Source organism: Chiloscyllium plagiosum, chromosome 6 (assembly GCF_004010195.1).
Source record: "Chiloscyllium plagiosum isolate BGI_BamShark_2017 chromosome 6, ASM401019v2, whole genome shotgun sequence".
Taxonomy (NCBI): domain Eukaryota; kingdom Metazoa; phylum Chordata; class Chondrichthyes; order Orectolobiformes; family Hemiscylliidae; genus Chiloscyllium; species Chiloscyllium plagiosum.
Window position 1 is genome coordinate 2069716 of NC_057715.1, and position 15018 is coordinate 2084733.

Sequence of the window (15018 nt, forward strand, 5' to 3'; positions counted from 1 at the left end):
CACCTATCACATTTCCAACGCCCCTCCCCCAAGTCCCTCCTCCCTACCTTTTATCTTAGCCTGCTGGACAAACTTTCCTCATTCCTGAAGAAGGGCTTATGCCCGAAACGTCGATTCTCCTGTTCCCTGGATGCTGCCTGACCTGCTGCGCTTTTCCAGCAACACATTTTCAGCCCAGGAGCATTATGATAGCCTCCACCTTCTTGGGCACCTTATGTAGTCCATCATTGATGACAACGCACAAGTACTCCAAGAAATCCTTTTTTAAAACAAAACCGCATTTCTCCCTTTTTACCAGTAGGTTGAGTTCCTGCAACCTTTTTAAGGGTTTCTTCTTGGTTTTTCAAATGCTCCTCTTCAGAGGAATCAGCAACCAAAAAACCATCCAGATAACACTGGCCAGGTGGCAATCCAGTCCATGGCTCTCTGGAATAAAAAAAAAGGTTAAAAAAAAATCACAACACCAGGTTATGGTCCAACAGATTTAATTGGAAGTGCACTAGCTTTCGGAGCTTCATCAGGTGGTAGTGGAGCACAATTGTTAGACACAGAATTTATAGCAAAAGTTTAGAGTGTGATGTAACTGAAATTATACATTGAAAAATACCTTGATTGTTTTTCAAAGCTTTCATCTGTTAGAATACTATGATAGCTTCACTTCTTTCATATATAAATCACAAAACCTTTTTTTTTTAAAAAAAGGTTGCATTCTCAGGTTAACTGTAACAATTGGTGTTAGTTAGACAATATGTTGAAGGTGTTAGCCCCCCCATGTTCTCTGTCTTTGCCATAATGTTTAGACTGATTGTAAACTAAAAAGTGAGATAACAGAGTTTTACATGAATTCATGCAGTTTTTGAGCAAAGTACAATGTAACTCTGCAAGTCCAAATTCACCCCACAAACGCACCCCTCACAGACTTAAGACACTCTACACTCACGTACACACACATATACACTCTCTCTCACTCACAACCCTCCAACACAGACAGACAGACACAGACAAAGACCAACATGCACACATATACATATATGTTTGTGGGGTGAATTTGGACTTGCAGAGTTACATTGTACTTTGTTCAAAAACTGCATGAATTCATGCAAGACTCTTATCTCACTTTTTAGTTTACAGTCAGTCTAAACATTATGGCAAAGACAGAGAACACGGGGCGAACAGAGAACATGTTGTCTAACTAACACCAATTGTTACAGTTAACCGGAGAATGCAACTTTTTAAAAAAAAGTTTTGTGATTTACACATGAAAGAAGTGAAACTATCATAGTATTCCAACAGATAAAATCCTCAACAAACAATTAAGGTATTTTTCACTGTATAATTTCAGTTACATCACACTGTAAACTTTTGCCATAAATTCTGTGTCTGACAATTGTGCTCCACAACCACCTGATGAAGGAGCGATGCTCCAAAAGCTAGTGCTTCCAATTAAACCTGTTGGACCATAACCTGGTGTTGTGTGATTTTTTTTAAACTTTGTGCACCCCAATGCAACACCGGCATCTCCAAATCAACTCTGGAATAAAGCCGACATTGATGTGCTGTCAAAATGCACTTGCTTCTAGCGGAACAGTTCCATGTGTCATACTGTCAGTGGTAGCTGGGACTTCTTCGCGATCCTCATCTACAAGTAGGCCTGTGACAGATCCATTTTTGAGAATTTCTTTCCCGCAGCTAGTATTGATCTGCACCGAGGGCTGGGGTGATTGTGACCTTAAAATCATCACAAATCCTCACTGCGCCTTCTGTTTTTAAGACAGAAATGATTCGAGTGGCCCATTCACTGGTGGTTACTGATTCCATTCCTTCCAGGGACACCAGTTGTTCCAGTTCCAGCTAGATTTCAGGCTGGATAGTATTGCAAGTGCCTTCAGACTCTCTGGAAGAGGGTTCTGCTTCAACTCCTTTCATTTCCTCAAGGTTCCCTTGAAAACATGTTTATAAAGCCACTTATGCTTCTTTGCAGCCTCAATGTTCGTGTGGAACACTGAGTCAATGTATGCAGCTGTTTTTTAAGCAACCCTCTTCCACATTTTGCACTTCAGCTCCATGTCCCTTATCTGTGGCTATCTAGTGCGAATGGGGCAAGCAGATCAAAGGACCTGTAAGGCGATATGACCGGAAAGACCAGAAACAGGTCATTCAGCCCATCAAGTCTGCACCATCACACAATGAGATCATAGCTGATTCCATAGATTCACTATCCTCCAAAAGAAGAAATTCCTCCTCATCAGAGTTAAAAATGCAAACCCATGCTGAGATTATAGTTTCTAGTCCTACAGGGGTAAACAACCTCTCTGTGCTTATCCTAATAAGCCCCTCAAGAATCTTAGATATTTCAAAAAGTTTAACTCTCATTCTTTTAAACTCCAAATGAGAGTAAGCCGAACATACTTAACTTTCCTCATCATGGGGATCTATCTATACCTAGGATTGATGTAGTGCAGCTTCTCTGGACTACCTCCAGTGGCAATATACCTTTACTTAGATAAGGGAACCATAACAAACTTTAGCCAGAAGTGCTGAATGGATGAGGTGGCATCAAAGTCTTCGGTCAATATGATTCACTCCACATAGTGTAATGAAGTGGCTGGAGGGACTGGATACTGCAATAGTGATAGGCCCTGGCCATATTCTGGCAATGGTACCAAAAGGTGTGTGCTCCAGAACTTGCAGCTACAACACTGACATCTACCTTACCATTCGTAAACCAATGCTTTTCAAATTCACATACTGCAATCACTGTTGAGGCATCCTAGCACAGCAATAAAATGCTACGTTCAGTAAGGGGAGGTGAAGTTTGTAGAAGCAATAGGTTGACTTGGCAACAGAAATTCAGCCAACTACATACACATCTCAGGTACAACTCTACTCTTTGGTCCTACCTGTTCCACTCGTCCACTATTGATTTCATTTGGAAGAAATTTCTTGCCAATGGCTCTTAAATCACTCTGAAAACAAAATATTGTTACAAATCAGATCACTAATACCAAAACAAACAACATACTCTTTTACATCTGGAACTCAAGCATTAAAGAAAAACTTGTATTACCTGCATGAACTCAAACGAATGACATTAGAAAGCTCAAAGAAACAGAGGTATCATGCGGTGTTTGTCCACAGATCCCTGAAGGTGGCAGGAAATATTAACAGGGATGTTAAGACATCATTTGGAACTTTTGCATTTACCAGTCGTGGCATAGATTATGACAGCAGGGAGGTTATGTTGAACATGTACAAAACTTCGGTTAGGCCACAGCTGGAGTAGTGCGTGCAGTTCTGGTTGCCACACAAGGGCGGATGCGATTACACTGGAGGGCATGCAGAAGAGATTTGCCAGGATGCTGCCCGGATTGGAACATTTTAGCTATAAAGAAAGGCTGGATAGCTTCGGTTTGTTTTGTCAGATAGTTGAGGGAGACATGATTGACGTTTAGGATTATGAGCAGCATGGACAGGTGTACAGGATGCAGCTATTCCCTTAGTTGAAGGGTCAATAACAAATGGGCATTATTCTAAGGTTAAAGGCAGGAGGTTTAAAGGGATTTTGTGGAAAATGCTTTTTTAAAAATCAAGAGAGTGGCGAGAATCTGGAATGCATGGACTAACTGGGTAATTGAGATAGGAAACCTCAACATTTAAAAGAGTACCTGGATGAGTACTTTTAAGCGTCATAACATTCAAGGCTGTGGGCCAAGTACTGAAAAGTGGAATTAGTGCTGATATGCCAGGGTAGACTTGATGGGCCTCCTCTGCGTTGTCTAATTCTATGAGTCCATGTTGGAGAAACTGGCGATCTACTGGATCTGCCTACTTACATCCTTGAAGTCTGAAGAAGCAGACAGATGGAATGCATTGGCTGCAATTTTCTACTCTTCCTAAATTCTCCAGATTCTCTAACAGCCCCACTGAATTGGAAGGTGACAAGCACAATAATGTTATTTCAGAAAGGAGGGAAAAAGAAAAAACAGTTGCAGGCCAGCTAACCTGAAGCAAGTTGCTACGAAAACATAGAAGCCACCATTAGTAAAGCAGGAACAAGTCACTTAAAAAATCATTACATTATTTAATGCAGTTAATTCAAATCTATGAAAATAAAATCCATTTGATGAAATTGAAGTAATTTTATGAAGAATTGACTTAGAAACGGTTGAAATAAAAAAAGAAACAGAAATTGCACAGTAAGCGAATGAGGTCAAAACAAGACAATCAGCCTTTACGTCACTTACATTCAAAGCAACACGGATGATATCCTTTACATCAACTTTAGTGGTAGTAGTAGTACAAGCTTCAATTCCTTCTGGAGAAAGGTACCTAATAAACAGAAAGAGCTTGCTTTCAGGTAGCATATTTCTGACATGGGTTCAATTGATGAAACAAAACAAACAACTCATTGAGGTTTTAAATTTGTTTCAACATATAAAAGGTTGCCTTCAAACAAAAAGCAAAACAGAGAGGAATTCGGGACTTATTTAAAAGCCATTTGGATAAACATATGGATAGGGAAGGATGAGAAGGATATGGGCCAAGTGCAGGGAAATGGGGTTAGAGTAGACGGCCATTTTGGTCAGCGCAGACCAGTTTGGGATGAAGTGCCTGCATCCATGCAGTAGGACTCTGACTATTAAAAAGAGGAAATTACACATTGAGGTAAGAAGTATGGCTGAGGTGTTAAATGTATACTTTGCCAACATAAGGCACATGGGATTGAGGATACTGCACTGACACGGATAGATAGCTGGCTGATTAGATTAGATTACTTACAGTGTGGAAAAAGGCCCTTCAGCCCAACAAGTCCACACCAACCTGCCGAAGCAGAACCCACCCCCCTACATTTACCCCTGCATCTAACACTATGGGCAACTTAGCATGGCCACTTCACCTAACCTGCACATTTTTGGACTGTGGGAGGAAACCCACGCAGACACTGGGAGAATGTGCAAACTCCACACAGACAGTCGCCTGAGGTGAGAATTAAACCTGGTTCTCTGGCGCTGGGAGGCAGCAGTGCTAACCACTGTGTCACCGTGCCGCCCACAGATTGTTAGGAAACAACGGAGAAAAATAAGTGGGGCATTTTCCAAGCCTAAGCCAGCAATTTGTTGGATCCCAGCTAATCACAATATGCATTAATTATTTAAATGAGGGAACTAAATGTATTAGCACCAAATTTGCAGACCACACAAAGCTGGATGGAAGAGTGAACATGAGGAGAATGCAGAGAATTTTTGGTATGATTTGGACAGGTTGAATGAGTGGGCATATGCATGGCAGATAAATATGAGGTTAAATAGCTTAGATTCTCATGAGTTATGGTTAACTAATCCTGTAATCTCATCTCTTTTCTAATAAAAAATGAAATCATAAGCCTCACAGTACATTTGTTTAACCAAGTACTCAAATTTAATCCCAACTCCTTCAAACTCAGCATTCAAAACAAGATACGAAGCAAGATACATCAAATTAAGAGTTAGATGTTTGGTATCTGAATCATCAAATATTAATGGTCAGTTATTATGCCATGGGATGCAATAGTATTCAGACGTGTGCGACTTTGACCTTGAACAGTTCAACAAAAGTTACTGTTTTCATCTTTTCATCAGTACAAGGCAGACACAGAAAAATTGCTTTCTCATTTTGGAACAAAATAGCAAGTGTGATCGTCTCTCAGGGTGCAATACTCATTTTTGCAAATACTCCTCAGATTCATCCAGTCATTGTCAAACACATTCATGCATAAGATATTGTCATGCTATAACTTCAATGTTTACTAATTTCCATTCATGCCTCAAGTTAATTACTTAGCCAACTTTCTAGTAATCTGTGCTGAGCTGCATGAACTTTAGTTAATATTTAAATGACATCTCTGAAGCATCTTCTTTCTCAAGTGTAAAGTTCAAGCCTTCCCCCATTCAGCCTAACCCTTCACGCTTGAGATCAGTTTCCATGTTCCAAGGCAAATATCAGGCCAGGCACTTAAAAAGTCATGTGTGAGTGAAGTAAGTTGGCCTTTCCAACTTTCTGCACAGTCGATCATACCAATGTCTCTTCCTCATCCAGTTGGATGGGCTTGCCCTGGCTTGGCATAGTGAAGAGAAACATGTGCAACAGCTTTTGTTCAAGCTCAAACTGTTTCTTCTGGCTTTCCTTAAGGATTGATCTTTGTCCTTTTTCTCCCTTTCATGAGAGCTCACCTATAGGTCTTCCTACGGACTGAAGCACACATGCAGCCTTTACAATATTTTGTCATGTCATGGGGTAAACCCCTCTGCTAACTTAAACCAGCAATACAGAAAAGATACACCGCATGCTGTAATTTGTTATAATTCGAGGGGCAAAGACTTATCCCAAAAGTCACTATTTAAAGTAACAATTTTAAAAAAAAGTTGTTAAGTCTAACAGATAATAATTAACAAACAACTCATTTCTCTGAACCTATCTTTTATCTCCCCCTCGACAATATTGGTCCGATAAAACTCCCAATTAAGATTTACAAAAAATTCAAATTTCAAAAATCAGCCAGCTGTCGAACCTGTTCTTTGTATTTTCCTCTGTAGATTTTCTTCAGCTCAAATGTCGATTTTTTTTGTGCAAACTCCTTCTCCAGACAGGTACCCCTCAGAGTTCTTACTAGCAGCCTACATCTGTTGGTCTTTTGGCAGTTCTCTTTGCCTCTCTAGGTAACTGTTCAAAATGTCTGATATTTATACTCCAAAACATCAGATCTTTTCATTGGTTTTAATATTGTTAAAATACTAAATGCAAACTTGTTTGGAGCTTGGTATCTTAGGGCATAATTTAAACTGATTGGCCGATTTCAAATTTGGTTTTATATCCAGGCAATCCAGCTACTCTGGCTGGTTGACCAAATGATAGATTGTTACCTTGTTCAGAACACTGTACTGTGTCAGGTACTTCTGCTAGTTTTTCAACTCTCTTAAAAATGTACAGTACCTCTACACCTTCATAACAATTAAAGTACTGAAGACTACTGGCTACATCACAAGCTAAGCTGTTCCAGGCAGCTGCAGCATTGAAATCCAGTCTGTTATGTGGAAAATTGTCCAGATTTGTTCTGTCCATAAAATCCAAGGCAAATCCATTTGGTCAACCACCCCCTTCTACTAGTTCATTCGGGATCATCAGTATAGTGATAAAAGGGGCTAAAGTGTCATTAACTGGCACTGGCAAATGAATAATTTGCTCACTTTTACTCAGCTTGACTTCTGCTCGCAGCACTCAACTCCTTGGTCTAACCATGGGCAAACAAACTGAATGACAGAGGTGCAGTGAGAGCGAATGTCCTTGACATCAACACAGCATTCAACAGTATGGTTGCAAGGAGTCCCAACAAAACTGAAGGCAGTGGGACTCAGGTGGAGGGGGGAAAAATTGCTTATTGGTTAGAATCATACCCACTACAATGGAAGATGGTCCTGGAAGTCAACAATTTCAATTTCAAGGTATTATTTCACAAGTTCTCAGGTTTACCTATTTTCTAATCAACCTGTTCAGACATGCTATTATATACCACTGGAGCAAGTAGGACTGGAACCCAGGACTCAGGGCTCAGAAATAGGGATACTGCCACTGTATCACAAGTGCCTCCTTCCTCACGGTTTTGTTTTAAATATCCAGAAGTGCACCGACACAACTCAATTCTTCTTTGTCCCCCCATCACCAAATTCTTCCTCAGGTTTAGTGCTCTCAGCCCAATCAATGATCTGCCCTCCTTTGTAAAGTCACAAGCGGAAATGTTCACACAATACCCGCTACCATTCATGACTCCTCAGATACTGACGCAGCCCATGTCCAAATAAGCAATACCTGAACAGCATCTAGGCTTGGGCTGTTAAGTGACAAATAATATTGACCCCATACAAGTGTCAAGCAATGATCATCTCCAACAAAGAATTGCCCCCTGACATTCAATGGCATGACTATCACTGAATACCCCACTACCAACATCATGGAGGGTACCTCTCACTAAAACTGAACTGGAACAGCCAAATAAATACTGTGACCACAAAAGCAGGTCATAGGCAAGGAGTTCTACAGTGTGTAACTCATCTCCCATTTTCCCCTGTGCCTGCCCAAATCCATAAAGCAAAAGTCAAATGTGACAGAATACTCCCACTTGCCTGGATGAAGACAGCTCCAAAAATGTTTAAGAAACTCAAGACCATCCAGGATAAAGCTGTCCACTTGTCTGTGGACACTCACCAGTGACACTTGGTAGCAGAAGCATGTACCATCTACAAGATGTATTGCTGTCAGCAACAAGAGTCTTCCCACAGGATCTTTCATTCTTGTCCTTTTCCATTGGCAGAAGGCCCAAGTGCAACAGATGCACCAGAACACTGGGGACCTGCAGGTTTTCCTTGAAGCCACACACCATCCTGATATGGAATTAAATCATTGTTGCTGGGTTAGAATCCTGGAACTCCAGACCCAACAGCATTGTGGGAGCCCCGACACACCAAAGACTGCATGAGTTCAAGAAGGCAAGTTACCACTTGTTCCAGAGTGAGAAATGCTGACCTCGTCAGCAATGTTGAAATCCCACGACCAAATGCTGCTCAGTGATGTCTTATGCTTCTGATTCCACATGTAGGCTGACGTCTCTCACTCTAGCTCAATCATTTGCATCGCTTCATACCAAAGAGCAAACAAGAACAATACAGCACAGGTCCAGGCCTTCGACCCTTCAAATGCACTGCCACATTTTTGCCCTTCCATGTTACAACCGTCTTCACTGACAGGAGCCATCTCCTTCTATTCCCTTCCTATTCGTGTTTTCGCCCAGGTGCTTCTTGAATGCTTGTATTGTGTGTCTGCTTCCACCACCATCTCTGGCAGTACATTCTAGGAACTCACCACTCTTTGTTGAAAAACTTGCCTCACGCATGTTTTAAATATGACCCCTCACACCTTGAACCAATGTCCCCACGTAATTGACTCCTCTCCCCTGGGAAAAGCCCCATACTTTCCACTCTATCTGTGCCATTCACAATCTTATAAACTTCCGGTCAGTCTCCCCACAATCTTCTGCATTACAGTGAAAACAAACCCAGTCTATCTAACCTTTCTTCACAGATAAAATTTCACATACCAGGCAACATCCTGGTAAACCTTTTCTGTACTCTCTCCAAAACATCCACATCCTTGTGGTGGTGTGGTGACCAGAACTGTATTCAATATTCCAAGTGTAGTTAATTTAAGTTATTGAAAGCTGGAGAATAGCATGTCTATCCTTATTCTCAATGCCCCTTCCATTGCAGACAAACATACCAGAAGGCTTTTTTACTACTTCATTTAATCGGCAGTGGCACTTTCAATGATCTGTGAACCTGCACATCCAGGTCCCTCTGCCATTCGCTGTATAACTGCCACCAATATTTGATCTTCCAAAATTCATCACCTCACATTTGTCCCAATTAGACTCCATCTGCCATTTTTCTGCCCATGGCTCCAACTGACCTATATTCTGCTGTATCCTCTGACAAACCTCCTCTCTATCCACAACTCCACCAATCTTTTTAATCATCTGCAAACTAAGTAGACCAGCTGTGTTTTCCTCCAAATCATTTATGCAGATCATAAACAGAGGTCCAAGCACTGATCCCTGTGGAATACAGGGCGGCACGGTGGCACAGTGGCTAGCACTGCTGCCTCACAGCGCCAGAGACCCGGGTTCAATTCCCGCCTCAGGCGACTGACTGTGTGGAGTTTGCACGTTCTCCCCGTGTCTGCGTGGGTTTCCTCCGGGTGCTCCGGTTTCCTCCGGGTGCTCCTCCACAGTCCAAAGATGTGCAGGTTAGGTGAATTGGCCATGCTAAATTGCCCGTAGTGTTAGGTAAGGGGTAAAATGTAGGGGTATGGGTGGGTTGCGCTTCGGCGGGTCGGTGTGGACTTGTTGGGCCGAAGGGCGTGTTTCCACACTGTAATGTAATGTAATCTAAAACCACTAGTCACAGACCTCCATTCTGAGAAGCATACTTCCATCGATACCCTGTCTCCTATGACTACGCGAGTTCTTCTGCATCCATCTTGCCAGCTCACCCCGATACCACATGACTTCACCTTTTGTACCAGTCTGCCATTAGGGATCTTGTCAAAGGCTTTGCTGAAGTCCATGTAGACAACATAAATTGCTTTTCCCTCAATCACCTCAAAAAACTCGATTGAATTAGTGAGGCAGAACTCCCCTGCACAAAGCAATGCTATCACTAATAAGATGTCACCCAGTCAGGAGGTATAACATTTTCAGAAAAATCAGCTGGCTTGGCAAACAGACCAACAACTTCATTGCGAATAAGTTTATTTGTTCCTAAGTGCGTACAGATCTTAAGCCTGAAAATCTTTCCCAATAATTCCCCTACCACCGACGTAAAGCTCACAGGCCTGTCATTTCCAGGAAGATCCCTGCTGCCCTTCTTAAATAATGGAACATTAGCTATGAGCTCTGGAACCTCATCTGTGACCAGAGACAATACAAAGATGTCTGTCACGCTGCAACAATTTGTTCTCTTTTTTCCCTCAATATTCTGAGATCGGTAAGTCTCCAGGTCCAGATAGGATCTACCTTATTACTTTAAGTTGGACATGACTTCTTCCTTTTTAATAGCAACTTAGAAACTCAACACTCCCTTATCCAGAGATCATCCTCCATCAATTATTTCAATTTGATGAATACCAACAAAGTACTCATTTAGGACCTCACATACCTCTTCTGGCTCCATGTAGATTCCTTCCTTTGTCCTTGAGTGGGACAACCCTTTCCTTGGATATTATCTTGCTTTTTATACATCCTCCTAGACCTTATGTACACTTAGTTTTTCTTTCCGACCAAGGTCATAACATCCTTTGCCATACCTATCCTTCATTCTCGCAAGAACATGCCGCTCCTGAACGCTTATTAACTGTAATTTGAAATACTCCCAGGTGTCAGATGTAGATTTACCTTCAAACAGCTGTTTCAAATCAAAATTGTCCAGTTCCTGCCCGATATTATAGTAGTTTACCTTCCCATCATCTTCACCTTCCCCCACAGATCCCTGCCAATAAGTATATTAAAGCTCACAGTATTGTGGTCACTACTCCTGAAATGCACTCCCACTGAAACTTCACTCAGCTGGCTGGGCTCATTTGCTAAAACCAGGTCCAATATAACCCTTTCTCTGGTTGGACTGTTGACATATTGTACCAAGACTTCCTCCTGAATGGTCCTTACAAGTTCTGCCCCATCCCAGCCCCTAGCTCAGTGAATTGCAGTCAATACAGGGAAGTTAAAATCACCAATCTTGTTTTTAAATTTTCCCCAACATCTGCCAATATAGTCAGTTCATCGATAACATGATAGTTGCATTCTTGTGCAATCCCATGAAATAGAAAGATTGTGCTTTAGAAACAGCGCTGAAAGTGATGACGCTGTAATTGCGTTACAGTCAACACTTGTTTCAGAAATTCCTGCTGTAAAAATAGCATTCCCAATTTGTCAATCACATCACAACCAGTGTTGACAAAACACATTAAAACCGAACAACCTGTATTCTCTCCTCTATCTCCTGTTGGCTGTTGGGAGGCCTGTAGTATACCTCCAGCACTGTGATTTCACCTTTCCTATTCGAGTTCCACCCATATTGCCGTGCTGCAAGAGCCCTCTGATGTATCTTCCCTCAGTACAGCTGTGAGATACTCCTTCACCAGTAATCGAACTGCCCCACCTCTTTTACCTCCCTTTCTATCACACCTGAAACATCTAAGTCCTGGAACATTCAGCTGCCAGTCTTGTCCCTCTTTTAGCCAAGTCTCTGTAATCGCAATAATGTCATAGTTCCAAATACTAACCAAAGCGCTAAGTTCTTCTACCTTGCCTAATTTACTCCTCACATTGAAACACATGCATTTCAGCCAACATCCCCGACTCTTTTCAGCAGCATTTCCCTGCCTGTTCTTGATTTTAGTAATATTTGCCTTGGTTTCTACATCTCTCTCAATTTCGGCACATCCTTCTGTTCCCATCCCCCTGTCACACTGGTTTAAATCCTCCCCAACCCCTCAACCAAGTACCCCCCAAGGACATCAGTCCTGGTCCTGCCCAGGTGTAATCCATCCAGTTGTACTGGTCGTACCTTCCCAAAAACCAGCCCCAATGTCCCATGAATCTGAAGCTTGCCCCCTCACACCATCTTTTAGCCATGTTTTCATTTTATACATGCTGTTGTTTCTACTCTGACTAGCTCATGGCACTCATAGTAATCCTAAGATAGCTACCTTTGAGGTCCTACATTTCAACGTTCTTCCTATTTCTCTACATTCTGCTTTTCGGACCTCATCCTTTTTTTTTTTAAAAACCTTTGTCGTTAGTACCAACATGTATCATGACCACTGGCCGTATACCCTCCCATTCCAGAATGCTCCGCAATTGCTCCTAGCACCAGGGGCAACACACCATTCTGGACACTCACTTGCAGCCACATAAATGCACATCTATTCCTCTTATAACCCCTATAACTGCAGCACTTGTATGTGTATCACTCAGTCCCTCTGCAGCGCAACCAACCTTGGTGTCATGAATTTGAGGCCTTTCACTTCAACAGTATCCGAAATGGTATATATTCTGTTTTACAGGGAAATAGCCACAGAGATTCTTGCACCGCCTGCTTCACCCTCCTGCTCTGCCTGGTGGTAACTCATTCCCTTCCTGCCTGTGGAGTCTGAATCTACAGTGTAACCACCTCTCCATACACTGATTTTCATACCACTCGTCCAACATCAAATAATAAATGAGTAGAAATTTTGATCAACAGAGTATTCAGAAGAGTGAAGCTATTATTTTTGCTCCATCATTGGTTGAATCTGATCTCCGTTATTTATTTACACATTTTCAAAAAAGGTTCGAAGCGTAACTACAGAGCATTAAGAAAATAAACACTTGGTCCCAACCCTTAGAAAATGTCCAAAACATCAGGATGCAGGTGGACATTACAATTTGTGCATTTTCACAAACAGTAATGAATGACTGTTTATTCATTTTGTTGCAGTCCACGTTATCGACAAATGTGCGCCAAAACAAAATAATGTTTGCTTTTCTCAAACATGCCAGTTATAGGTAGCCTACTGTAAAAACAGAGTCAAGGAGGCAGCATTAGAACTGGTGACTAAAAAGACAAGTTTTAAAAGGGTAGACACCTCAAAAGGTGCAAGTAAGGAAATTCAGAACTTAGCAAATAGACAAAAAAAAACACTAATTGTCTTTAGATCTTTAAATGACCAGCTGGTACCAAAGAAGCAACAATTTTAAAGAATGAAACATCCCAAGAAATTTCACAAAAACAGTATGAAGTATGACACCAAGTGACATAAGGAAACATCAGGTCAACTGATCAAATGTTTGGTCAAGAAAATAAGTTAAGTAGAAAAATTGAGGTAGAAAGGCAGACAAGTGTGAGAAAACAATTATAGTGCATGGAAACTAAAAGCATGACCAACAATTTTGATTGTGAATTCACAAAAGGTTCAGAGTTAGAGTACAATGTCATGGAGAGATGAGAAGAACAGGAATTTTAAAACTGATACGTTACATGAGCCAATGTAAGGTAGACCTTAAGCCATCACTGGACAATAAGCGAGAATTGTTTCAGGTTAAGATTAGACTGTAGAGCAGAATATCTTAAGTTTACAGAATACATGGAAGTCAAAAGGCGTGGTGGTGGAAAAGCAGAATCAGTCAGGCAGCATCCGAGGACCAGGAGGGTTGACGTTTTGAGCATAAGCTTTCCTGAAGACCTGCTGCGCTTTACCAGCACCACACATTTTGACTCTGATCTCCAGCATTTGCAGTCTTCACTTTCTCCTAGAATATATGGAAGGCTAATACATTGGAATAGTTGAAAAAGAAATGAAGGTGCAAATAAGAACTTCAGGAGTTTGTCTGTCGAGACGAGTGAAGTAATGCAATATACTAGAGGTGGAGATAGGCAGTCTTAGTGATGGCATAAATGTGGCCAAATAAGCTTGCCTTAAAATTTTACCAAATACACCTCCTAGAAACAGAAAATCGAGTCCTTCAGCTCACAATTTGAGCACAGAGTCACCTTTCAGCCAAGTTGATGGTTACCCAACCCATAGTAGCCAGCGATATTACAAAATATTCATGTTAAATCTAAGGGAGCATAAAAGACGAGCACAAACCCGCATTAACAGATTTGGGATGAGGCCTAGCACACCCAACGGCAGCCAAGTTGGTAGAGGTAGTTGTAACTTCAATGCACTGACAGCGGAGTGTCCAGGCGTGACAGCCTGAGCCCCTGGCCACCTCTGTCCAGCTGTCCCTCCCCCCTTCCCCAATCAGGCCTCCCGGCTGTTCGCCCTCAAGCTTCACTCACCAGCCTTCCTGGGCCTGGGCCAGGGCCAGGGCCAGAGCCAGGCCCGGGTCCGGCTCCGCCATCTTCACGCGGGCACCCTCCAAGCGAACACGGCGCGGCCGACGCACGAAAGGAAACCGAGCTGCGAGTCACGACGACGGCTCTCCCCGGCGAGAGGGAGGTGAACCTTCATAGTAAGAGAGCGGCCGCCGCACGCTCGGGGGGACTGAGCGCGGCCACTTCCACCAGCTCCCGCCTCCACAACACGCAAGGGCCAACGGCCACGTCGCGTGCACTGACTGACAGTTCGGCTAACCAATCGGCGTCAGGAAACCCGGTCTCCAGCCGCCGTTCATAAACTGGCGTGAGTGATCAGGGCTGGGAGGCGGGGTTAGATTGTTACAACAAGTCAGCAGCAGGATCAGCATGTTCAGGTCAATTAGGAAATGAAAGCGATCTATTTCTGTTCCTTTATCCTTGGACAGTGCCGGCACTTGCATTTCAAAATGCTAAGAATGATTTTTTAATTGCAAAAATATAATCTTTACATTAAAATATATGTAAGTACTTACAAAGGTACTAAATCAGTCTGTACAATCTTTGCTGAGAAAACAAAATCACTGGTACAGTATTT

At 42.2% G+C, this 15018-nt stretch overlaps 1 protein-coding gene across 3 annotated transcripts in view; it reads right to left on the bottom strand.

Moving 5' to 3' along the window:
* Positions 1 to 14658, bottom strand: part of tdrd3 (tudor domain containing 3) — a 143112-nt gene extending 128454 nt beyond the window's left edge. Inside the window, exons 1-3 of one of the 3 annotated variants that reach the window (XM_043691162.1) lie at positions 14406 to 14658; positions 4245 to 4329; positions 2901 to 2966 (exon numbers count right to left, since the gene is read on the bottom strand). In XM_043691162.1, the coding sequence (XP_043547097.1) occupies positions 2901 to 2966; positions 4245 to 4329; positions 14406 to 14467 (213 nt within the window). In that variant the 5' untranslated portion in view covers positions 14468 to 14658. The remainder of the gene's footprint in view (positions 1 to 2900; positions 2967 to 4244; positions 4330 to 14405) is intronic. The other 2 variants (XM_043691163.1, XM_043691164.1) reach the window with 2 other exon arrangements.
* Positions 14659 to 15018: the final 360 nt, after the last annotated feature.